At 40.3% G+C, this 27,120-nt stretch overlaps 1 protein-coding gene and 1 non-coding gene across 2 annotated transcripts in view; one reads left to right on the top strand and one right to left on the bottom strand.

Annotated features, from left to right (window-relative positions):
- The window catches only part of LOC130920508 (adhesion G protein-coupled receptor E5), a 42,874-nt gene extending 39,539 nt beyond the window's left edge, over positions 1-3,335 (bottom strand). The window contains exon 1 of the mRNA XM_057843795.1: positions 3,010-3,335. Within this exon, the coding sequence (XP_057699778.1) occupies positions 3,010-3,043 (34 nt within the window). The 5' untranslated portion in view covers positions 3,044-3,335. The remainder of the gene's footprint in view (positions 1-3,009) is intronic.
- Positions 3,336-5,234: 1,899 nt separating this feature from the next.
- Positions 5,235-5,308, top strand: trnan-guu (transfer RNA asparagine (anticodon GUU)). Its single transcript has one exon. It is a non-coding gene; the product is annotated as a tRNA-Asn (tRNA).
- Positions 5,309-27,120: the final 21,812 nt, after the last annotated feature.

Raw genomic sequence — 27,120 nt, 5'->3', positions numbered from 1 at the left:
GGAAAGAGCTGAAGACTGCTGTTCACAAACACTCTCCATCCAATCTCACTGAGCTCGAGCTGTTTTGCAAGGAAGAATGGGCAAGAATGTCAGTCTCTCGATGTGCAAAACTGATAGAAACATACACCAAGCGACTTGCAGCTGTAATTGGAGCAAAAGGTGGCGCTACAAAGTATTAACGCAAGGGGGCCGAATAATATTGCACGCCCCACTTTTCAGTTTTTTATTTGTTAAAAAAGTTTAAATTATCCAATAAATGTTGTTCCACTTCACGATTGTGTCCCACTTGTTGTTGATTCTTGACAAAAAAATTACATTTCATATCTTTATGTTTGAAGCCTGAAATGTGGCGAAAGGTTGCAAGATTCAAGGGGGCCGAATACTTTTGCAAGGCACTGTACTTTACTTTGAGTGTAGGGGTGCTCCAGTGTCCCCCAGAACTGGACTCATTCTTGGACAGCTCCCCAGTTTTTTTTTTAATAAAGTGACTTGCACTTCAAAATATTTCTTTAGTAGTTTTGGGAAAAAAAAGGTTTGAATCGAACGTTGTATCACCCAAACCAATACACTTGAAAGTCAGTATAAGTCAATACAAACTTATTTTGCATTGATCATTTAACCTATCAATTAAGTTCACATTCGTAAGAAATGTGGCTCTGAACCCCATTCAGTAATCTGGTTTTATTAATGTCCCATCCCCAGCAAAAAGTGTACATGCAGGTTACTGTATGCTGTTATATCGTCCCTACCAATGTTAAGACCAAACCTACACCCTTGATTTTACACTAAAATATTCATATCCTCATCATATTTTGAGAGGGATATTATGAAAAAAAAAGTGTTTTTGAAAATATCGAAATTGAAATATAATATTTATGAATGTTTTATTTTCATGCAAAAAATGACCAATAACTAAATATGAATTTTCCAAAACAGCAATTTTGATTGTTTTCCATTTTCATCAAAACCCTCCATATAAAATAATAACAATCATAATTAGAGATGTCCCGATCGATCGGGTCCGATCACGTCATTTTCAAAGTATCGGAATCGGCAAAAAAATATCGGCCATGCCTTTTTTTAATTTTTTTTTTTTTTTTAATTAAATCGTTTTCTAATTGTAGTTAACATTACAGACATAATATGTTACAATCATCCAGAGACTTTAGGCTTAAGGTAGGGTTATCAAATTTATCCCGATAACGGCGGTAATTAATTTTTTTAACATGTATCTCGTTAGATATTTAACGCAATTAATGCATGCGTTGCACGACTCACTCACGCATTGTCGCGCTCAATCTGTAATGGCGCCGTTTAACCCCATTTAGAGAGATAAAAGGCAGCATAAAATGAGTAGAGTGAATTTTGGCAGCCTTTGGAGCCTTTTTTTTTCATAGGCTAAAGCCTTACAATCCCTCTCCCTATGATCAGAAATATCATGGGAAGCAATGTGGGGAAGCAAGGTAGCAATTAATTTTTTTTTTAACACTTTATGTTATTTCCCAACGCAGAGAAGATATGTCAATTGGTAGCACTACGCACAGCCAAGGTTCCACTTCCCATCATGCATTTGGGTTGAATGGCTGCAGTATCATTTACTGAAAGCTCAACAAATACACTAAATGGCAATATTTAGTCACAATATACAAAGTCACAAGTCTTTCTATCCGTGGATCCCTTTCACAGAAAGAATGTTAATAATGTAAATGCCATCTTGACGATTTATTGTCATAATAAACAAATACAGTACTTATGTACTGTATGTTGAATGTATATATTCGTCCGAGTTTTATTCATTTTTTTCTTAATGCATTGCCAAAATGTATATGATCGGGAAACATTATCGGGAATGATTGGAATTGAATCGGGAGCAAAAAAAAGCAATCGGATCGGGAAATATCGGGATCGGCAGATACTCAAACTAAAACGATCGGATCGGATCAGGAGCAAAAAAACATGATCGGAACAACCCTAATCATAATATAACATGCTCTTACTCCGTACAGTCACCTAATGTCCTAAATGTATACTGTAGTAGATTAGTTGCTTTAGTTCTGTATTTATAATAAGAGTTTTGAACAAAACTGTACATCCTCAGAATGTAAAAACTAACAAAAAATATGAATATTTGATATAGGTTTCATGAATGTTGACCTTAACTTATATACACAGATTACACAGACATGCACTGAGTGAGAGACTGAATATAGATGCTATTTTTAATGTTATGAAAATAAAACAGCTGAACCCGCTAACACTGACCACGAGGAAATTATGGCTGTTGTCTTGCTCTGGTGGTGGAAATATATATTCAGCTATGGGCATATAGCACATGAGTGATATTTGTGCTGGACTGGTTTCTTCCACTGCTTTGAGCTTACATAATAAACGAGGTGTCTTCAAATACAAACGTCAATACATCCAAGTACATTATTGACCATGTAGTACATTAACAACATACTGTTATAATGGGTGTATTACTCCTAAAACAGCACTTTATTGTCTGCTGTGGTTAAAGTTTGGAGTGACATAACACTTTGCATCTTACTGAGAGACTACTACAAAAATATTTGGGTTATACCTATCGGTAACAATGCAGTACTTCGGCCAGACAACAATAATACGGCAGTTATTATCTTGTAAATGACTTCTGATTCTAAATCCTACTAAAAGTTTGAACACAGCTCTTGGATTGAATGTGTACTTAATGCCATAGTCAGTAGTTGACACACGTCTCTACCATACAACAGTACTCAATCAAAGTTCACTTTATGTATTGAGGTAATTCCACTGCGGCATCCTCTTGCCTCAGTCTTACAAGGTGTGACCAGTATGACACTTTGTCATAGCTGTGAATGCAACAACACAGTCTAGGTATAAATGAACAACTAAATAGTTTCAACTAGTTGTTCAGAACATAAATGCTCGTATAACATTTCATAAGTAATTTCCTTTACATCACTTTCCACTGCCAAACAATCACACACACAATAAAAATGAATGACATACCAAGAAAAAGCTGAAAATTTTTCGCTCCACCCATGTTCAAACAATAAAAGTGCCAACTTGGTGATGGAAATCTGAAGTCCTCGTATAGTAGCTTCACTGGAATTCAGACTGCTTAAACTCCACAAAGGAGGCAACACAAAGAGAACCTCCGGAGACTAGTGTGTGTGTATGAAAAGTACAAGCTTTTCCCTCTCAATCTGAGCACGCCTCCTCCGGGCCTCCCCAGCCCTCTTATTCTCCCTCCTCCTTTCTCCTTTCACACACATAGTCTTGCCCTCGTCACTCTTTCCCTTTCTCTCCACCTTTTCCACATGGGTGAATTTCTCACACTGGCATCGTATCACATTGCCCGCATAGACCGCCTCTGTGTCTTGCCCCGTCTACACACCAGTCGGTGTGCTCTATTTCAGGACCGACATGCCTCTCCCTCATGGGACACATAGAGGCGAGGCAGCAAGCTGTGTCTGACGAGGATGATGACTCACACACATTCTAAACAGCTGCTTTTTGACTCGTCAGTAAGGGATCTTATATCCCTTCCCGAACTCCCCAGCCTCCTTCACTGCCTACTTGTCCCTAAGCGTTTCACCCAGTTCCGTTGAGGATCACGCATGTTTTCCCAACTCCCCCTCCTCCCTGCACAGGAAGCAGAAAGCCAAAAAGAAGAGAGTATGACCTCGCTCCAAGCCTGTCAACATGGGTAAACCTCAACCATGAGAGACAGAATGTGGAGAAGAAGAAAAAAAAACTGAAAATTACATTGTTTAATTTTTAAAGAATATATTTGCAAATCATGGTGGAAAATAAGTATTTGGTCAATACCAAAAGTTAATCTCAATACTTTGTTATGTACCCTTTGTTGGCAATAACAGAGGCACGACGTTTTCTGTAACTCTTCACAAGCTTTTCACACACAATTGCTGGTATTTTGGCCCATTCCTCCATGCAGATCTTCTCCAGAGCAGTGATGTTTTGGGGCTGTCGTTGGGCAACATGGACTTTCAACTCCCTCCACAGATTTTCTATGGGGTTGAGATCTGGTGACTGGCTAGGCCACTCCAGAACCTTGAAATGCTTCGTACGAAGCCACGTCTTTGTTGCCCCAGCCACGTCTCATCTTCAATGCCCTTGCTGATGGATGGAGATTTTCACTCAAAATCTCTCGATACATGGCCCCATTCATTCTTTCCTTTACACAGATCAGTCATCCTGGTCCCTTTGCAGAAAAACAGCCCCAAACCATGATGTTTCCACCCCCGTGCTTCATAGTGGGTATGGTGTTCTTCAGATGCAATTCAATATTCTTTCTCCTCCAAACACAAGAACTCGCGGTTCTACCAAAAAGTTCTATTTTGGTTTCATCTGATCATAACACATTCTCCCAGTCCTCTTCTGGATCATCCAAATGCTCTCTAGCGAACCACAGACGGGCCTGGACGTGTACTTTGTTCAGCAGGGGAACACGTCTGGCAGTGCAGGATTTGAGTCCCTGGCGGCGCATTGTGTTACTGATAGTAGCCTTTGTTACGGTGGTCCCAGCTTTCTGTAGGTCATTCACTAGGCCCTGGGATTTTTGCTCACCGTTCTTGTTATCATTTTGACGCCACGGGGTGAGATCTTGCATGGAGCCCCAGATCGAGGGAGATTATCAGTGGTGTTGTATGTCTTCCATTTTCTAATAATTGCTCCCACAGTTGATTTCTTTACACCAAGCGTTTTACCTATTGCAGATTCAGTCTTCCCAGCCTGGTGCAGGTCTACAATTTTGTCTCTGGTGTCCTTCGACAGCTGTTTGGTCTTGGCCATAGTGGAGTTTGGAGTGTGACTGACTGAGTTCTGGACAGGTGTCTTTTATACCAATAATTAGTTAATTCAGGTAACGAGTGGAGCCTCGTTAGACCTCCTTAGAAGAAGTTCAACCTCTTTGACAGCCAGAAATCTTGCTTGTTTGTAGGTGACCAAATACTTATTTTTCACTCTAATTTGGAAATAAATTCTTTAAAAATCAAACAATGTGATTTTCTGTTTTTTTCCCACATTCTGTCTCTCATGGTTGAGGTTTACCCATGTTGACAATTACAGGCCTCTCTAATCTTTTCATGTAGAACTTGCACATTTGGTGTTTGACGAAACACTAATTTGCCCCACTGTATATACACACCCTGCATTGCTGCTATGAGGGTACTTTTTTGCCCATTCCACGTTATTAGTGATAGGTATAGCGTGTCTCTGTGGCGCAATGGGTTAGCGCGTTCGGCTGTTAACTGAAAGGTTGGTGGTTCGAGCCCACCCAGGGACGAAAGCTGTCATATCATCTCTTTATTTACTCTCTGTACCCTACTTGGGTTTTTTCAAGGTCCTCAAGTAAGTATCCACCCACATTCCCAAAAAATGGGAGGTAGGCTTATTGAACTTTCAAATCGTCCCTAGGTATGAGTGTGTGTGTAAATGGTTGTTCCCTGCAGCAACCAATTAAGGGTGTACCCGCAATAATGCTCTTAGTTATCTGGGGTAGGCTCAGGGGTGAAAGTGGCTAGAATTTCTTGCCGGGACTCCCCGACGTGAAGGTCGCCACGAAGCCACAAATTTTGTTTGTTTATTTATTTATTTATTGTGTGTGTGTGTGGGGGGGGGGGGGGGATCAAACCTCCTAAAACTACTGAGATGCAAAGAAAACTGCATAGAAAACCTTTGGCACAGTTATTTCTATAACACATACAGAAACTGATTTTCATTCAAAATTGTATTTTTTCAATTATTTGAATTTACTTTTTCAGTGATTTGATTTTACTTTTGCTTTCTTTTTTTTTTTTAAATAACAATAAAGATATAAGTAACATATATTCAGAAAAATAACTACAAATGACTTATATTATGCAGAGTGAAATAGAATACATTTTGAAGATTGCGCAAACATTGAAGTTTTTAAATCATAAGGAAATGAATAAGTAGCCTAACATAAATGAACAAATATAAATCCAAAGTGCACATTGACAGCTAAGATGTTCTGAACCTCCCCATAAATAAATATGATGAATAAGCATCCTCAAATCTATCCCTGCTTTGAAAGATTTGATCCATTTTCTGTTGCACTGCCCTTTTTTGTCGTATCAATTCAACTTTTTTTTTTGTTTTGCTTTTCCAGGAAACATGCACATTCGAACCAATCAGAGCTAACTATCTCGGATGATCACATGTCAGTATGCCAATTGAACGGATAAATGAATCCAGGCGTTTTGCTTTGCTGCGTGCATTCGCACATTGACGTGACTAATCATCGTCAGACTCAGATAACTGCAGAAGCTGGGGAAACCTCCATGCCGTCCGTGGAATAAAATAAATAATAAATATCGGTGAAAACGGATTACGCTACAGAAGCACTTTATGATCTTGTTGTTAACACTTGTGTATGTAAATCTATTGTTGGTAGATTGTTTTCTTCTTGGAGATGAAATGCATGTGTGGCAGCTTAGCATTTTTTTGTTGTTGTGTACATAGCGTTTTCACAGTTGCCGTCATATTTTTGGAATCAGAGCACCGTGTACCGGAGCAGCATTCCGGCCCTGAATCTTATACCGGAACTGCATTCCGGCCTTGAATCTTGCGTTCCTTACCGTTCTGGCCCACTTTCACCCCTGGGTAGGCTCCAGCATCCCCGAGAGGATAGTACCATGGAAGATAAATGAATGATTTAAGAAGTACCTACACGTCAAAGTCAAGTGCAATTCATACTTCTAATATATTATTAAAATTAGACGATCACGACGATGGAAGGAATTTCTAAGAATACATGATTTACTGTCCTTTTGGAGATATACATTGTCATATCACCCAGCACTACTATCTACTCTGTCTGTTTGATTACACAGACACGTATCAGAAATGTGGGGGATACTTATTGCCACCCAACTCGATTCCCCTTCGTTAGGGTTTTAAGCCTTTCTCCGCCTTTGGATGGGGAGACGGGTCCTCACTGTTGTTTGTGCCTAAACAGCAAGCAGTTGAGTATGGCCTCCCCTTTTCAAGTCTTTCTCAATAGGGTCTCCCTCAGCTGTTTTTTTTTTTTCTTTGTTTTGGCGTCTTCCTGGCTTTTGCTAAACTCTATTCTTGCTTGAGGTTGCATAGATTTTTCAAGACTTCTCTTTTTGCCTTTTCCTTGTGTTGCAATTTCCTGTTTCCTTCCTTAAACGCAAAACTCTTGACATACTATTTCTCATACTCATTAGAAATGCTTCCTGCTGGGTAGTTTTTCAGCATTTGTCACTTTCTTTGTAAAAGGGTTTTTGTTTGCTTTTATAATGCTCAGTCTGCTTTAGGGTGTGACTAGTAGTATATCATCACAAAACTGTCAGTTTGAGCTAAAATGGACTTGCTTCAAAAGAGGGAGATTAAGGGTTAGGGACTGTTGACATTGAAAAAAATTGACATTTTTTTTATTTCATGTGTCATACAACTTGCGACAATACTGTATGTAGAAAGTCCCCGGGTTATGACGTACCCGACCTACGGGAGTTCGACTTTACGACGACGGAGTTGTCAGTTTGTTTGGTTTTTTTTATATCGTTGACTTTTGTTTTGTGATGAACAGTGTTGGGAGTAACGCCGTAATAAATAATGCCGTTACGTAACAGTGTTATTTTTTCAATAACGGGGTAATCTAACTAATTACTTTTTCCGCCGTTACAACGCTGTTACCGTTACTGATGGTCAAAAGCGGTGCGTTACTTACTCTGAATAAATTAAAGAAACTACCAGCCGTGTCGAGTCGACTCTCTGCTCTGTTGATTTGTCATCCAAGACTTGGGGTGCGTTCAGGTTCGAGAATAGCGCAAGTACTTCTGACTCCAAGCTGTTTGTCCCTGCTCATTCAATTAGACAATGCTTTCCAAAGTTTGGTAACGTTTCTGTGTTTGCTACACCTGATGCTAGCCTCGTTCCCATCTCCCACTGTCAGCCAGCAATAATTCTGCTTCCATCTTGAGGACGGCAGATGCTTTGAAAGTGACGTGAATTGTCGAGAAACGAGCCTACCTGAATGCAGCCCCTCGAGAGATGCGATAGAAGTGATTGTGGTTAGAGTCATGTGTCGTGGTAAGCCAATCAGAGCCGGTGATTTCACCAGCAAACCGGAACGGCGCGTGCGGCAAACACACACACGCAAAACAGATGCACAGGGTCGGGATGGCAGAGCATTCAGAAGAAAAATTGTCCTTTAAGAGGTGGAGATATAGACACTATTTCAAGTTTGTCGAAATTAAAGGAAAGAACCTGCATGTAATGTGTAATTTATGTCCCGGGGCAAAGCTTTTGTCGACATCTGTGGTAAGCAATTCAAATCTGCTGAAGCACCTAACAAGTTAACTACCTGTCTGTTCTTCTCTATTCCACTGACTCGAATACTGCTCAGAAAATTTCAAATTCTTTGACATACAACAAGTTCTTTTTAAAGTAACGGAAATAGTTACTTTCCCTGGTAACTAGTTACTTTTACTATAGAGTAATTCAGTTACTAACTCAGTTACCTTTTGGAAGAAGTAGTGAGTAATGTAACTAATTACTTCTTTAAAGTAACGTGCCAAACACTGGTGATGAATGTTTTTATTTTGGTGCAGGAAGTGTAGAACAGGTAGTACTTACACACGTGAGCACATGTAGACACGACGAAAGTAAATGCGCGTACGAAGAAAAGCGCACATATACATGAAGAAAAGCAGATTTGCGCACACGAAGAACAGCGCACGCACATTAGAGGTAAGATCGGGCCTAAAAATCCAGCCCGACCTGACCTAAAGTTGGCAGAAAAAAGTTTTCTTAATGTTTAAATATTCCACATATGATTATAAACGCATTTACACGACAAAATAATGCTGGAAAAGTTTGTTAAACATTTCTTGTATGAGCGCGAAGCACCACATTCGTTTACATTTAGCGAAGCCGACACAGATTTCTGTATAGAATCTTCAACAATCAATTTGAAGCCTTTCCATACCCCACTCCTACCGGTGCATGTTTGCCTTTTCAACTCCCCCGTCTTTAGTTTGTTTTTTACTTCTTGCTGCTCCATATGGAAAAGGAAATATCGGGATGCGAACTCGCAGAGGGCGCCAGAACGGGATGGGAAGATTAAAAAGAGGGTGAGGCCACGGCGTTCAAGTGCGAAGGCACGCTCTAGCTCTGCAGCTCCTGTTTGCAATTACCATACAGCGCCTTCTCTGTTTTATCCAAATTATTTATTTTAAACAAGTATTCCTTAGTTTAACATCCAAACATCGTTTTAGTATACATATATAAATATTAGGGCTGTCAAATTTATCGCGTTAATGGGCGGTAATTAATTTTTGAATTAATCACGTTAAAATATTTGCATTTAAATGTACTTTGATGTACAGTGGGACAAATAAGTATTCAGTCAACCACTAATTGTGCAAGTTCCCCCATTTTAAAATATTAGAGAGGCCTGTAATTGTCAACATGGGTAAACCTCAACCATGAGTGACAGAATGTGGGAAAAAAAAAACAGAAAATCACATTGTTTGATTTTTATAGAATTTATTTGCAAATCATGGTGGAAAATAAGTATTTGGTCAATACCAAAAGTTCATCTCAATTCTTTGTTATGTACCCTTTGTTGTCAATAACAGAGGCCAAACATTTTCTGTAACTCTTCACAAGTTTTTCACACACTGTTGCTGGTATTTTGGCCCATTCCTCCATGCAGATCTCCTCTAGAGCAGTGATGTTTTGGGGCCGTCATTGGGCAACACGGACTTTCAACTCCCTCCACAGATTTTCTATGGGGTTGAGATCTGGAGACTGGCTAGGACACTCCAGGACCTTGAAATGCTTCTTACGAAGCCACTACTTTGTTGACCTGGCTGTGTGTTTGGGATCATTGTCATGCTGAAAGACCCAGCCACGTCTCATTTTCAATGCCCTTGCTGATGGAAGGAGATTTTCACTCAAAATCTCTCGATACATGGCCCCATTCATTCTTTCCTTTACACAGATCAGTCGTCCTGGTCCCTTTGCAGAAAAACAGCCCCAAAGCATCATGTTTCCACCCCCATGCTTCACAGTGGGTATGGTGTTCTTCGGATGCAATTCAGTATTCTTTCTCCTTCAAACACGAGAACCTGCGTTTCAACCAAAAACTTCTATTTTGGTATCATCTGAACATAACACATTCTCCCAGTCCTCTTCTGGATCATCCAAATGCTCTCTAGCGTACCGCAAACAGGCCCGGACGTGTACTTTCTTCAGCAGGGGGACACGTCTGGTAGTGCAGGATTTGAGTCCCTCGCGGCGCATTTTGTTACTGTGGTCCCAGCTCTTTGTAGGTCATTCATTAGGTCCCCTCGTGTGGTTCTGGGATTTTGCTCACCGTTCTTGTTATCATTTTGACACCACGGGGTGAGATCTTTCATGGATCCCTAGGTCGAGGGAGATTATCAGTGGTCTTGTATGTCTTCCATTTTCTAATAATTGCTCCCACAGTTGATTTCTTTACACCAAGCGAAGAGTGAAGAGTTACATAAAATGTTTGGCCTCCGTTACTGCCAACAAAGGGTACATAACAAAGTATTGAGATGAACTTTTGGTATTGACCAAATACTTATTTTCCACCATGATTTGCACACAAATTCTTTAAAAGTCAAACAATGTGATTTTTTGTTTTTTTCCCCACATTCTGTCTCTCATGGTTGAGGTTTACCCATGTTGACAATTACAGGCTTCTCTAATATTTTCAAGTAGGAGAACTTGCACAATTGGTGGATGACTAAATACTTATTTGTCCCACTGTAGCTGGAAAAAACACTATAGTTGTACTATTGCTGTCCGGTGACTCTGCTCTCAGATGTTCACAATTCAGACCCTCTGCTACCATCTGAGGCTTGTCTGCTTAATTCTTCGTTAGTGTGCTAATTCCAGCAATTTCTTTAAAGTAAGTCATGTGACTTCACCTAAGCCATGTTCCCTTTGAAAACGTATTTGGTGTGTTACGACACACACTGACATCAACATCTGATGCAAGACAAAGAGCGTGAACAGGAAGATGCAGCACCTGTAAGGAAGAGAAACGAAACTTAAAAAGTTGGGGGAATTTTCATCCAAAGAATGATCACTAACATGTTTAAGCATCTACAACGAACTGCAACTGAAGTGAATCATGTTTAATTTTATTTTTTTCTTGTAACCCACATTTTAACATGATAAGACCTACTAACCATGAATGTAGCAAATTTCATATCAAGGGGTTTGACTTATCTCAGACTTGTTGTCACCATGTGGGAGGAAAACAAGCAACCGCAACCTTGTTTTCATTCCGTCCAACAATGGCTGCGCTCATATTCTTTAGCATCATCTTCATCATTTTTCTGCCCGTTGAAGGCCAGACATGCGGCAACTGTTAGATGGACAAATGAGACAGACAACTCCCCACATGTCTACAGGAAGACGATAAGTGAATGCCAGATGTGCGTAAATGTGTGGGTGGATATCAGCTTTCTTTTTTTTTCATGTTATATTTGCGCTGATATAAACAAATGCACTTTTCTTGCAGACCGAAGTATGAGAAACAAATTCACAAAAAATAGCAGTGAGTCTACAGCTGACAGCATGTGATAAATATTTATTGATTCATTTTCCATACTTCCACAAACAAATCCGCAGGAGAATTACTTAAACTTTCCCATGACCCTTACTCTGGCTCAATGCCTTTTTGCATGATTGAATAAAAAATTCAATATAGACAAATATTAATTTTAGTAGTAGAGATGGAATTCGGCTATCGCGAGCACAAGAATCGGCTTCTAATGCCTAGTACAATGCATTGCTTGATGGGATAATAATTTAGCTTTTACTTCACATGTTGCGCTTGTGTCATTCACCACACAGCGCACTTACAATGAGACCGCACGCATGGTATAATATGGACAAGCACAACTCACGATCGTGGTTGCCTCAGAAGAACCGCTAGTAGTCGCCGTCATTACCCGATCGTCACGGGCGTGTCATAACAACGCGAGAGCTAACAAAACCACTGTAACGCACGCTCCGTTGCGTTTTCTTCACAGTCCAAAACGAAACTAGTAGTGGCAATGAAGCAACATGCTAAAACAATGGGCAGTTTGAGCACCGACGCCAGGGACGTGCAGCGATTGATTTTCAACGCACCCATGAAAACAAAAGTCGGACTTTGAAGTGAGGAAGGCAGCCAGATCTGTTCGCATGGGACAGAGTTAGTGTGAAGTGTGGAGCGGTACAGAGATCGTGAGTTTTTAACCCTGAAAAATAACCCACTACAATGGTGGCAAGGGCAGCACGACCCTCTGGAGATTTTTTTTTCCACGAAACGCAGTCAATTTAAACATGAACATGTGGATTAGTTGATCTTCCTCAAGAAAAAAATCTGCCTTTCAAAAAAAAGATATGGACAGTGATGAGGAGTAAAAAATGTGGAAACACAGGCATAAGTGAAAGACTTTGCTGTGTATAAGGTTAAAGTAATGATTATTGACCTGTCTGTCTAAAATGCCATATTTTTATTCCCCCAATTATACCAGTGGTAAAGCATAATTTATTATTTATTTATGATAACATTGCAGGTTTAATTTTTTTTTGCTAGAGCTGCTGCATATAATTAATATTTTTTGTTTGTAAGATGTTTACGTTGAAAGTTTGCACTTAAATTACTTACCTCTTGTGTTCAAAACACCAGGAAATACAGTAATTGAATTACTGCACTTTATTGTTGTCAGTCACTGGAGTTTTATTATCAATCCCATCCAACAAAATGACGATTATATAGTAAGCCTTTTTTTTTTTTCCCCCATAAACAAAATAAAACATAACATTGGTATGAAATTTTGTTGTTTAATTTTGCTATTAGAAATGTGGTCTTTTTTATATGTTTAAAATACTGTACGAACACACACAACAAATGTTTACTATCGTATCGTTTTCACTCTGTATCGAACCGTATCGTTCTTAAACTGTATCGAATCGTATGGACTCGCTCGGCCATAAAAATGTATCTTTTTTAATTGAATCGTAACTTGTGTATCTAGATACATATCGAATCGGCTTCATGCCAGAGATTCCCAACCCTACTTTTAATCTGCCGGTTAACCATGCCTACCATTATAGGGCTCTAGCGTCCCCCACATGTGGATGATGTCAGCGGAGTCCAGGGGTCGCGTTAACCGAATATTTTCCGTCGTTGTCGGGTTTTTTAAAACAGTGATGGAAAAAACTGAAGTCCATCCGTCATTTTGACAGGTTGCAATTTACACCCCAGACCACAGGATGGCGAGTGAGCATATTAATAAGCTATTGTCTCTCTTGATGCATGACGTCGCTGGCCTTATTCGGAAAAATGTCCGAACTAGCATTCAGGTGTAGCAAACACGGAAACGTTAGGAAGCTTTGGAGAGCATTGTCTAAGGCTACGTTCATTCTACAGGTCTTGATGCACGAATCCAATTTTTTCGTGTTTTTCCGACTCGAGTCAGGCATTAACATCTGAACAGGACAAGTCGCATAGAGTGGACCATTTCAAATCCGATCAGGGTTATTTTTTTATGTGGTTCAAATCCAATCTGGGCCACATTTTTCCAGACTGTGGCGGCGGTCTGTACCGTCCAGTGTCCCAAATCCGATTTCAGTTGTGCGTTATTAGTAGGGATGGGAATCGAAATCCGATTCCAATTCGGAACCGGTTCCGAGTGTTTCGAGGCCTCGACATCACAATGAAAAAGCCTTAACGATCCCTTTAACGATTCCTAAAGACGCGTATTGCGTCGTGACGTGTCTTGTTGTCCAGACGCATCAAACTAGCATGGCGCCAAGAACCACTCGCTCCAAAGTTTGACTACACTTCACCAGGAAAGAGTGTGAAAATGAAAGGTTACGACGGGTAAGCACGAGCATTGCAGCCATAAACATAACAATGACAGCACGTAGGTTCAAACGCTCGAAAGTGTGTCTTCACTTCACGAGGAAAAATTACAACAAAGCGACTTGCGGTCATTGCAAGGTGGAGGTAACTGCATCGGGAGGGAATACGACTGCGCTGTCCTCACAGAGAGGCTAAAGCTCAGTTCTGGCTATACAGCTAGCTAAACTCCCAAATGACGATGACGTTGGTATAATTTGCTGACTTTATTCAACCATCACTTGAAGAGTGAAACTAAGAATAGAAATTAAACAAATCAATTTCGTCCCCAATAACAAACAGGTTTGCATCAACGTAAATCAGTGATGATTAGCTGCTAATAACAGTATGGTTAGCATTCGTTCGCTAGCATTAGCACATCGTTCAAACCACTACACAACTGGATTTAAGTGTCCGATCGCGAGTGGAAACACAACAACAACAACACATAAGATGATACATACAGGCGTTGCCTCTGTAGATATTAACATTAACAAAGAACGTAGGCTCGTAGAAGTGTTTCCCTCTCTCACTTCGCTCACTCACTCGCTTGGATGTGGCATTTCTTCGGGTGCTCAAACTGCGGCCCGCGGCCCAAATACGGCCCGCCTCCACATTTGGTCCGGCCATTTTGAATTTTTTTTTTTTCTCAATCGTGTTATTTATTTCCTGGCCTTTTTCCTTGAAGAATTCAGAGAGGGTTATTTGGTTATTATCTATTTAATTAATAGTGTTTTTATTATTAATTATATTATATTATTATTTTTATTTTATTTACTTTCATTCCGTGAAGAATCCAGAAAGGGTTATTTGATTGTGGCTTTCTGAAAAACAATAATTTTTTACATTTATGCACTTCTGCAATCGTCACACTTTTTCTGTTACAAACTGACCCCGGCCCCTCATCAGAGAAGGGAAAAGTTATGTGGCCCTCACAGGAAAAAGTTTGGGGACCCCTGCTTTAACACATATTGCCAAAGGCGGAACAACAACCTATCTGCCAATATATACCAATATTTTTTATTTCTATTAGATAAATGTTTCAGTAAAATGTTACACATTCTTGTGTATTTGCCACTTATTGCCACAGTTAACATTGAGGCTTTGGGCCTCTTTTGATTTCGTTGTGAGTTTGTAAGGTTGTGAGTTCTGATTAAACAAACTCGATGCCAATCAAAACGTTTGTTCTTTTTCCCCAAATTAGAATCGATAAGAGAATCGATAAAGAATCGAATCGTTGAGCAATATCGATAATGGAATCGGAATCGTAAAAATCCTATCAATTCCCATCCTTAGTTATTAGCGCCTAGCTTGCAGTGAACACGGCTTTTGGGGAAGGGCCAGGCTTGACAACAGTCATAAAAAAATAAAAATGGGTTGAGGATAAGCATGAGAATGATCGGTTTTCTCTCTGCTCTATGTGAGCTATATTTAAACATTTCCTACAAGGCCGAGAGTCGGAAGAGGGGTCTGACTGCAGCCCGTTTTGGAGAGTCAGGGCAAACTGCCCGTATGTGTGTGTGACATGCACGGACAGTGCGTGCATGCTATCGATCCATAGAAACTGTGAATATAAGCCTAAACGGGGATTATTTATGTCTGTTATTTGTGTCCTCCTTTTGAAAAGCAAAATATGATTACCCTGGAATGACGGATGACTTGCCATTTGTTTTGATGCTTCTGCGCACCGGCGTGTGTCGGACTGCGACTTAGAGCGTATGCGTAATACTTGAATGGTCTCAATGGACAAAGGCAGTCTGAACGGGCACGCCAAAAAAACGGATATGACGGATTTGTGCATTAAGACCTGTAGTATGAACGTAGCCTAATTGAATGAGCAGGGACAAACAGCTTGGAGTCAGAAGTACATGCGCTATTCTCAAACCTGAACGCACCCAGAGTCTTGGATGACAAATCAACAGAGCAGAGAGTAGATACAACATGGCTGGTAGTTTCTTCAATTTATTCAGAGTTGAGTAAGTAATGCACCACTTTTGACCAACACTGCTATTGAATATGTCATTATTATCATTTTTAAAATTTATGTGACGGGTAAAAATAGATTATGACCGGATTTTTATGACCCTGTCAGTCAAAATGACAGACAACGAAAAAGTCTAGCGCAACCTCTGGCGGAGTCACAATTTCATCTGATTTAATATGCAGTCCATTAAGGGGGAATTGTTCACAACGAGGAAAACGTGACGAAGAGAGCCGCAAAATGTCATTGTTTCAGTCTCTCTACTCCAATATTTTTACAGGATATTCTTTTTATCCAAGTATTTTCCCCAATAGCTAAATAAATGGCTTGAGAAGGACGAGTCAGCCCGTTGACGGGGAATTATTCACAACGAGGAAAAGGTGACGAAGAGAGCCGCAAAATGTCAGTTTCAATCTCTCTACTCCAATATTTTTACAGGATATTCTTTTTATCCAAGTATTTTTCCCGAATAGCTAAATACATGGTCATGACAAATAACAGTATTGTGCTAAACAGAATATGAAATAATAAAAATGCATTTATTAAAGACGACAAGGCAAAATTACTCCATAATGGTCAAAACTGTTGACTTCACCTTTACTGTCGCACCTCCCGAACGATATTTTATGCCACCTAAATCGGGCTTACGTCATTTCCTTTCCCTGGCTTCGGAGAATGTAAAAGAACGTAAAAGCGTGCCCTTTACAGCCTTGTGGAGGTGAACAATTTTGTCTCTCATGTCTTTGGACAACTCTTTGGTCTTGACCATATTAGAAGTTTGAGTCTTACTGATTGTATGGGGTGAACAGGTGTCTTTATGCTGCTATCGACCACAAACAAGTGCATCTGATTCAGGATAATACATGGAGTGGAGGTGGACTTTTAATAAGCGGAGGTCAGGTCTTTCAGGGTCAGAATTCTAGCTGATAGACAGGTGTTCAAATACTTATTTGCAGCTGTATCACACAAATGAATTGCTAAATTATCATTGTGATTTCCGGATTTTTCTTTTTAGATTATCTCTCACAGTGGGCATGCACCTACGATGAAAATTTCAGACTCCTCCATGATTTCTAAGTGGGAGAACTTGCAAAATAGCAGGGTGTTGAAATACCTATTTTCTCCACTGTATACAGTTTAAAGCAACACTAGGTAACTTTTCAATTTTGGTCGATTTTAGCTATGCCGGAAGACAAAAGCAGTAGTGTTTTGGTGTAAGGAAGACTCCGTCTCCTATGAGGACCAGCACACACCCGCACAGTGTCGTGAACTCATGATCTCCCGGTCACCTGCAGATGGATTAAACGACATTCAGTTTCCAGCAGCTGTGTGAAGTATGAATAGTAATGAATGAATCCAGTTGCCGCAAAGCAGTCAGCATATTTGTGGTTTTTTTGTGTGGCAGGGTTTCTGCCACCCTCCTCAAAGTTAATTAGTGCCGGTGAAAGTGATACAGACCCCCTCAAGATACTGTAATTTTCCGACTATAAGGTGCATCTGACCATAAGCTGCCACCCACTAAATTTGACAGGAAAACGGCATTTGTCCATAGACAAGCCACACTGAACGATAAGCCGCAGCCGTATTATCGGATATTTACACCAAAAGAAATTAACTGATAACACTTTATTTGACAGCGGCATCATATGACTGTCATAACACCAAATGGTTCATTTGGTTCAAGAAGCTTCAAGAAGCTCCCTTAGGGGAGACAGTGAACCTTTGCTGTCAACACTGTTGTTGGCCAACATGCCTCCTAGCAGGCATTGCATCGCTACAGATGTAAATAACAACCAAAACTCATATTCTGTGCTAATAATTTCTTCAGGTACTGTTCCAGTTGTTTCATTAATTGCTAGTTATGGTATTTGGTAACAGTTCATTTGACAGTAGCGCCATAAGACTGTCATTAAACCATTAAAAATTAATAATTATGACATGACCTTGTCATAAGCATTAATAAATGCTTATAATTGAAGTCATTTAGTGTTATCTGGCAAATTATCTCACTTTTGAATGGATGTAAAAAGATCCGAGCATCCGACATAATATAATAAGCAATCAGTAATGCCCATGATAGTGTCATGTCATAATTATGACAGAGTTATGACACAGTTGTCAAATAAAGTGTTACCTATTAACCCAAATAAATCAGTTGTTTGATTTCTCCCATTGATTTTTTTCACGTTTCAAAATGCATGCATAGAACGAAAAATATAATAATTACCTTGAATCCTCAATACAAATCACTCCTGAGACAATCTTTCCTGTTTCCATGTGGTATAGCTTTCCTACTTTTTCAACCTAAATCCGGCGTTGCAATGCTGCATTTGTTGAATAACTGCGACCGACTGAAGCGGAGTGTAGGACGCCCCGTACTTGAAGGCGTGGCGTGGGGAATGTGACCCGTCAATATCATTATGAAGAATATGCAAGGACTTCACATATTATGGGTAATTGAATTGTGGTGCTGCACTGGATGCTTTTTGTTTTTTATCAGTCATCTTAAAGCATCTTGGTTTGGAGACATCTAATGGTCAATAAGCATAACTGCTTTGCTAAACTGTGACCAGCCCTTGTACAAAGGCAGAAGGCTTCTACATTCACTTTGACGCAAACATCCATATTGGCCTAGAACCTATAATAAAATAATTGATGTCATTATTATCTGATATCATTTTAAAATGCTTACAGGACAACTCTAATAAAAACCTAAAAAGCTAAGGAGACATAGGTAAACAACGCATAACATGAAACTAAATGTGTGTTTTCATTTCAGCCCAATACATATACACTGATGATGTGTTTTACATTCTCAATCAGCGCTGTGAAAAAGAAGTAGGCAGTTCTCCATTTTCTTCCTGTAGCTTTCCCTTTTATATGACTGATGGTCACACTGGTTAGACACGCATGTGGGATTGATTTTCACCGGCTCCCGCGTGACCGCAAACGCAACCACATGTACACACTTAGGCACACACACAGGATCTCGCCATATGGAAACACAGTGAATGCCTGATAATCATACAGTTGCAGTTGCTGTTTATATCCTGTCAGCTCCATGGACAGAAAAACATCAGATAGGAGCAGAGAAAGGGAAACCTAAATTTCCACTGTTTGGAACAAAAAAAAACTATGGAATCGTATGTGTTATTTTGCCGTCAGGCAACAAAAACAAAAGACGTGTCCGTTAACTAATTTAATAAGAAAATATTTTTGGGGTGAAAATTCTTCGAAAACTTGTTTAGCTAAGATCTATTTGTGAGAGCCCCTTAGGAGTCATTGAAAGGAAAAGAAAAACATTTCGCAGAATTTGACGGAATGTCGAATAGTTATGGGATTTCATTTATGACCTGTTGCAGGATATATCGTCATCTTTTAACATGTCAATATAATGTTTCAGTGCACTTAAAGTAAATTTACAGGTTGAAGTGAAAGTTCAAAAGAAAAATGTTGCTCACTATATGAGCCTGAGGATTTGTCTTAAACTGACAATCCTGTTCTCAGGATTCAGCAGATTGCCTGGATTTAGCTATTGGCTGCCGTTGCCTACGTCCAATCCATTTGACCTGTTCAAATGGATTGGATGTCTATTGCCGTCAATGGCAGCTTACGACTTATATTACCTCCAGAGTGAATGTTACATTTACAGAATCTTGATCCGAGATACTGCACTATGTTGTCTATGAAATTAATATCCAGCTAATGAGCTATTTATAGTGACGAAAATAAGTATTTGAACACCCTGTGATTTACAAGTTCTCCCACTTGGAAATGATGGGCAGGTTTGATATTTTCATGGTAGGTGCTTGTCCACTGTGAGAGACATTCCCAAAAAAGAAATCACAATGTATCTCCAGAATCTCCAGAAATCACAGTGTATGATTTTGTTAACTATGTATTACTGCTGCAAATAATTATTTGAACACCTGTGAAAATCAATGTCAATATATTTGTTTGCAATTACAGAAGTCAAACGTTTCCTCTAACTTTTCACCAGGTTTGCACACACTGCAGCAGGGACTTTGCACCACTGCTCCCCACTCTTCTCTAGATCAATCAGATTTCTGGACTATAACTGAGAAACACGGCATTTGAGCTTCCTCCAAAGATTTGCTATTGGGTTTAGGCACCTGCAGAACCTTGATATGATTTTACAAAGCCACTCCTTGGTTATTTTGGGTGCCTGCTTTGGGCCATTGTCATGTTGGAAGACCTAGTCACGACCCATTTTCAATGCTCTAACTAAGAGAACGAGGTTATCCCACAAAATCTCACAATACATTGCCCTGATCATCCTCTCCTTCATGCACTGAAGTTGTCCGGTCCCATGTGCAGAAAAACACCCCCCAAAGCATGATATTACCACCCCCATGCATCACAGTAGGGATGGTGTTCTTGGGATGGTACTCATTATTCTTCTTCCAAACACTATGAGTTGAATTTAGACCCAAAAGTTCCATTTTGATCTCATATGACAACATGACATTCTCCCATGACTCCTCTGGATCATCCAAATGGTAATTGGCAAACTTAGGATGGGCCTGGACATGTGCTGGTTTAAGCAAGGGAATCTTCTGTGCCATGCATGATTTTAAATCATAACGTCTTAGTGTATTACCAACAGTAACCTTGGAAATGGTGGTCCCAGCTCCTTTCAGGTCATTGACCAGCTCCTACTGAGTAGTTCTTGGCTGGTTCCTCACAATTATTAGGATCATTGACACCCTACGAGGTAGATCTTGCATGGATCTCCAGTCCGAGCGAGATTGACAATCATGTTTCGCTTCTTCCATTTTCTAATAATTGCTCCTATGGTGGATCTTATATCACCAAGATGCTTGGCAATAGCCCAGTCACTCTTTCCAGCCTTTTAGAGGTCTAAAATTCTGTCTCTGGTGTCTTTGGACAGCTCTTCAAGATATACGGTGTGGACAGGTGTTTATATGCAGCCAACCGCCTCAAACAGGTCAAAAAGTCAGACTCAAAAAGTCCACCTCCACGCCACTTATTTCTAACAGGTCTTTGAGGCTCACAATTGTAGGTAATAGATAGGTGCTCAAATAGATTTTTTTAGATTGTCTCTCACAGTGGACAAGCACCTACCATGAAAACTTCAAACCCGCCCATCATTTTTAAGTTGGAGAACTTGCAAAATCGCAGCGTGTTCAGATACCTATTTTCCTCACTGTAGGTCATGTAAACCCCCCCATCTGATGCAAACTTTTCATTTGGTTTCTGACCTTCTCCCACATTGTTACATAGCAAATACAGTGGTGCAAATAAGTATTTAGTCAACCACTAATTGTGCAAGTTCTCCCACTTGAAAATGTTAGAGAGGCCTGTAATTTTCAACATGCGTAAACCTCAACCATGAGAGACAGAATGTGGAAAAAAAAAACAGAAAATCACATTGTTTGATTTTTAAAGAATTTATTTCCAAATCATGGCAGAAAATAAGTATTTGGTCAATACCAAAAGTTCATCTCAATACTTTGTTGTGTACCCTTTGTTGGCAATAACGGAGGCCAAATGTTTTCTGTAACTCTTCACAACCTTTTCACACACTGTTGCTGGTATTTTGGCCCATTCCTCCATGCAGATCTCTTCTAGAGCACTGATGTTTTGGGGCCGTCATTGGGCAACACGGACTTTCACCTCCCTCCACAGATTTTCTATGGTGTTGAGATCTGGAGACTGGCTAGGCCACTCCAGGACCTTGAAATGCTTCTTACGAAGCCACTCCTTTGTTGCCCTGGCTGTGTGTTTGGGATCATTGTAATGCTGAAAGACCCAGCCACGTCTCATCTTCAATGCCCTTGCTGATGGAAGGAGATTTTCACTCAAAATCTCTCCATACATGGCCCCATTCATTCTTTCCTTTACACAGATCAGTCGTCCTGGTCCCTTTGCAGAATAACAGCCCCAAAGCATGATGTTTCGACCCCCATGCTTCATAGTGGGTATGGTGTTCTTCGGATGCAATTCAGTATTCTTTCTCCTCCAAACACGATAACCTGTGTTTCTACCAAAAAGTTCTATTTTGGTTTCATCTGACCATAACACATTCTCCCAGTCCTCTTCTGGATCATACAAATGCTCTCTACCGAACCGCAGACGGGCCTGGACGTGTACCTTCTTCAGCAGGGGGACACGTCTGGAAGTGCAGGATTTGAGTCCCTGGCGGGGCATTGTGTTACTGATAGTAGCCTTTGTTACTGTGGTCCCAGCTCTCTGTAGGTCATTCACAAGGTCCCCCCGTGTGGTTCTGGGATTTTTGCTCACCGTTCTTGTTATCATTTTGACGCAACGGGGTGAGATCGTGCATGGAGCCCCAGATCGAGGGAGATTATCAGTGGTCTTGTATGTCTTCCATTTTCTAATAATTGCTCCAACTAGTGATGGGACGAAATGGGCCGAGGTTCCGAAGCTTGTGTCGAGTAATGGGAGGGGCGTTTCCACAAAGCTTGTATCGAGGCGCGCATCATTTCGGCAAAACCAGGATATGTTGCCATGTGAAGCCTCGCCGGCCGGCTGTATCACTTGTACACTTCGAGAGTGGCCCGACGTTTGGCGCGCATTGCAAACACGGTACAGAGTACGGTATAAATTTGTTGCAAAACTCCATGGCGATCGCGATTTCGGGCTCCTATACTTGTTACACCTGTGCGCAACAGTGCAACTTGTGCAATCTTTTTTTCGAGCAATGTCCGTTGCTTGCGACGGAACCTGCGCAAAAAAGACGATCCTCCATGTAAGGGAATATTTTTATTTGATTGCGTCCAATAAGGTAAGGGAGAAAAACTTCATTAATCCCCAGACACCCTAGCTGATGCAACCCTGGAGGTCCAAAAGTACCTATCTGAACCAAACATCGACAGAATGAACAATCCATTAGTGTACTTGGAGACACATAAAAATACCTACCCAAATTTATATAAACTGGCACTTGCATTACTCTGCACCCCAGCTTCATCTGTGCCTTGTGAAAGAATATTCTCTAAATCTGGTGAATATTGTCCAAAAAAAGAAACCATTTAAAGCCAGCCTAAACCTATTATTTCTAAATAAAAATGAAGAACAAATTATCCTTAGCACTTGTTGTATTTTGTTCACATACTAAATTACTAACACAAGCAGAATCATATCTTTGTCCTAACCCTATAAGCCTTGAATATGAAGCAATTGTCAGAGAATCACAAAATTTGAAAAATAAGGTCTTAATGAAACTTTTTTTCCAAATTTGTTAAACAAAAACAACATAATGAATTAATCTCAAAATCATGAAATTCTATCAAATGTGATACATTTGGCAAGAAAGGGTTTTAAGCAAATAGCCATTGACTTTTTAACACTGTTGCTCTCTTGGGCTTCTAGACCACTTGATGGCGCCATAGAGTAAATGAAGCACCACGAAGCTTTGCTACATGTGCAAACCAATTGGCTGCAAAGCTTCATTGCTTCATGAGGCTTCATTTGGCCATCCCTAGCTCCAACTGTTGATTTCTTTACACCAAGCGTTTTACCTATTGCAGATTCAGTCTTCCCAGCCTGGTGCAGGTCTACAATTTTGTCTCCGATGTCCTTCGACAGCTCTTTGGTTTTGGCCATAGTGGAGTTTGAAGTGTGACTGACTGAGGGGGTGGACAGGTGTCTTTTATACCGATAATGAGTTTAAACAGGTGCCATTAATACAGGTAACAAGTGGAGCCTCGTTAGACCTCGTTAGAAGAAGTTAGACCTCTTTGACAGCCAGAAATCTTGCTTGTTTGTTGGTGATCAAGTACTTATTTTCCACTCTAATTTGGAAATAAATTCTTTAAAAATCAAACAATGTGATTTTCTGGTGGGGGGGGTCACATTCCGTCTCATGGTTGAGGTTTTCCCATGTTGACAATTACAAGCCTCTCTCATCTTTTCAAGTAGGAAAACTTGCACAATTGGTGGTTGACTAAATACTTTTTTGCCCCACTGTATATCACCAAGCTGCTTGGCAATAGCCCAGTACCTGTTTCCAGCCTTTTAGAGGTCTACAATTCTTTCTCTCATGTCTTTGGACAGCTCTTCGGGGTGTACGGTGTGGACAGATATGCAGCTAACCACCTCAAACAGGTCTAAAAGTCTGACTCAAAAAGTCTACCTCCACTCCACTTATTTAGGAGAATAAGTGAGTGGAGTTGGACTTTTTAAAGGCGACTAACAGGTCTTTGAAGCTCAAAATTATATCGAATAGACAGGTGTTCAAATAGATTTTATTTTAGATTGTCTATCACAGTGGACAAGCACCTACCATGAAAACTTCAAACCCGCCCATCCTTTTTAAGCTGGAGAACTTTCAAAATCGCAGCATGTTCAAATACCTATTTTCCTCACTGTAGGTCATGTAAATCCCCCCATCTGATGCAAACTTTTTGGTCTGACCTTCTCCCACATTGTAACATAGCAAATCATTCATGTCAAACAGCACTAAGGAAAAGGAATACGTACAGTTGTGGTCAAAAGTTTACATACACTTGTGAAGAACATAATGTCATGGCTCTCTATAGTTTCCAGTTATTTCTATAACTCTGATTTTTCTCTGATAGAGTGATTGGAACAGATACTTCTTTGTCAAAAAACCCTCATGAAGTTTGGTTCTTTTATGACTTTATTATGGGTGAACAGAAAAAAAGTGATCAAATCTGCTGGGTCAAAAATATACATACAGCAGCGCTAATATTTGGTAACATGTCCCTTGGCCATTTTCACTTCAATTAGGCGCTTTTGGTAGCCATCCACAAGCTTCTGGTTGAATCTTTGACCACTCCTCTTGACAGAATTGGTGCAGTTCAGTTAAATTTGATGGCTTTCTGACATGGACTTGTTTCTTCAGCATTGTCCACAAGTTCTTAATGGGGTTTGAGTCAGGACTTTGGGAAGGCCATTCGAAAACCTTAATTCTAGCCTGATTTAGCCATTCCATTACCACTTTTGATGTGTGTTTGGGGTCATTGTCCTGTTGGAACACACAACTGCGCCTAAGACCCAATCTTCGGGCTGATGACATTAGGTTATCTTGAAGAATTTGAAGGTAATCCTCCTTCTTCATTATCCCATTTACTCTCTGTAAAGCACCAGTTCCACTGGCAGCAAAACAGCCCCACAGCATAATACTACCACCACCGTGCTTGACGGTAGGCATGGTGTACTTGGGGTTAAAGGCCTCACCTTTTCTCCTCCAAACATATTGCTGGGCATTGTGGCCAAACAGCTCGATTTTTGTTTCGTCTCACCACAGAAGTTTCCTCCAGAAGGTCTTATCTTTGTCCATGTGATCAGCAGCAAACTTCAGTCGAGCCTTAAGGTGCCGCTTTTGGAGCAAGGGCTTCCTTCTTGCACGGTAGCCTCTCAGTCCATGGAGATGCAAAACACGCTTGACTGTGGACACTAACACCTGTGTTCCAGCAACTTCTAATTCTTGGCAGATCTGCTTTTTGGTGATTCTCAGTTGAATCTTCACCCTCCTGACCAATTTTCTCTCAGCAGCAGGTGATAGCTTGCGTTTTCTTCCTGATCGTGGCAGTGACAAAACAGTGCCATGCACTTTATACTTACAAACAATTGTTTGCACTGTTGCTCTTGGGACCTGCAGCTGCTTTGAAATGGCTCCAAGTGACTTTCCTGACTTGTTCAAATCAATGATTGTTCAAGTCAATAATCACTCACAAGAAATTGCTAATTCGTGTTGCTGTATGTATATTTTTGACCCAGCAGATTTGATCACTTTTTCTGTTAACCCATAATAAAGTCATAAAAGAACCAAACTTCATGAATGTTTTTGTGACAAAGAATCTGTTCCAATCACTCTATCGGAGAAAAATCAGAGTTGTAGAAATAACTGGAAACTCAAGAGAGCCATGACATTATGTTCTTCACAAGTGTATGTAAACTTTTGACCACAACTGTATGTGACAGAAACAATTGACACAGTGTTTTGTACACAATACTTAGTAGCCCACCTACACTTCTTACGGCCACAAGTTTGTCGGCCGGAAGAGATAGCAACAGACTTGATGCCCCAGTTTTGCAAACACACACCTATCACTTCCTGTTTGAGGAAGCTTTGACATCATTTGTTCCTTCCTGAATGATGCTTTCCCTATAATATGACAGTGATTGTGGTTCATTTTATTTATCATCGGGACTTCACATTGTTATGCAATACAGCAAAAAGAATCAATGCATTTTCCTCTCTGCTCACTTTTAAAGGTGAATCAAAACAAAGAACTGCCTGGCTTGAATTCAGATGTTTTAAACTTATAATTTATTTGAAGGAATGGAGAAATTCTGAAATTTATTGATTTATTGATATCAAACTCCATTGGAAAGATTATCTACAGTGCCCTCCATAATTATTGGCACCCCTGAAAAAGACGTGTTTTTTAGCTTCTAATATTTTTTTTTTAATTCAAATAATATGGGACCTTAATGGAAAAAAAGAGAAGAATCCAACCTTCAATACAAGTGCATTCATTCAGTGGGGAAAAAATCCCACATAAAGAAAAAATTATTTGACATCAAATAATGTGTGTTACAATTATTAGCACCCCTGGTGTTAATACTTTGTACAACCCCCTTTTGCCAACAAAACAAGGTCTGGGGACTGAAATGGCCATGAGAGGAGCTTGATTTTGTGTCTGGTGAACCATTTCTGTGTAGATTTGGCCATATGTTTAGGGTCATTGTCTTGCTGAAAGACCCAGTGACGACCCATCTTCAGCTCTCACACAAAAATACACACGGTCCCAGTTGAAGCCTGGGACCGTGTGCTTTGGTCAGATGAGACCAAGATTGAGCTTTTTGGCAACAAACACTCTAAAGGCCGAGTTATACTTCCGTGTCAGACCTGTGCCGTCAAGGAAGACCCGAGTTACGACCCTGTGCCGTAGCCTGACGTGCTCCTCTCGAATTTTCGAACCTTCGCATCACGTAGACGCGTATGACGTGGCAGAAACGGACTGTGATTGGTCCGCTCAGACTGTTGTTTCCGGTTTAGCGCGAAATCACCGCCATTGTAGAATAGAATCAAACATTATTTTCTGCATGCAAAAATGGACCAAGCCGACGAGAGTATCATCGAAGAGCAAGTCTCGTCAAGACATTATTGTGATTGCCAAATGGCAAGGTCGGCGATTGAATAAAAAAATTAATGGGAGAA

This window comes from Corythoichthys intestinalis, chromosome 8, assembly GCF_030265065.1.
Source record: "Corythoichthys intestinalis isolate RoL2023-P3 chromosome 8, ASM3026506v1, whole genome shotgun sequence".
Taxonomy (NCBI): Eukaryota; Metazoa; Chordata; class Actinopteri; order Syngnathiformes; family Syngnathidae; genus Corythoichthys; species Corythoichthys intestinalis.
Note: the sequence above shows the minus strand (reverse complement) of the source record. Positions and strands in the feature narration are given on the sequence as shown.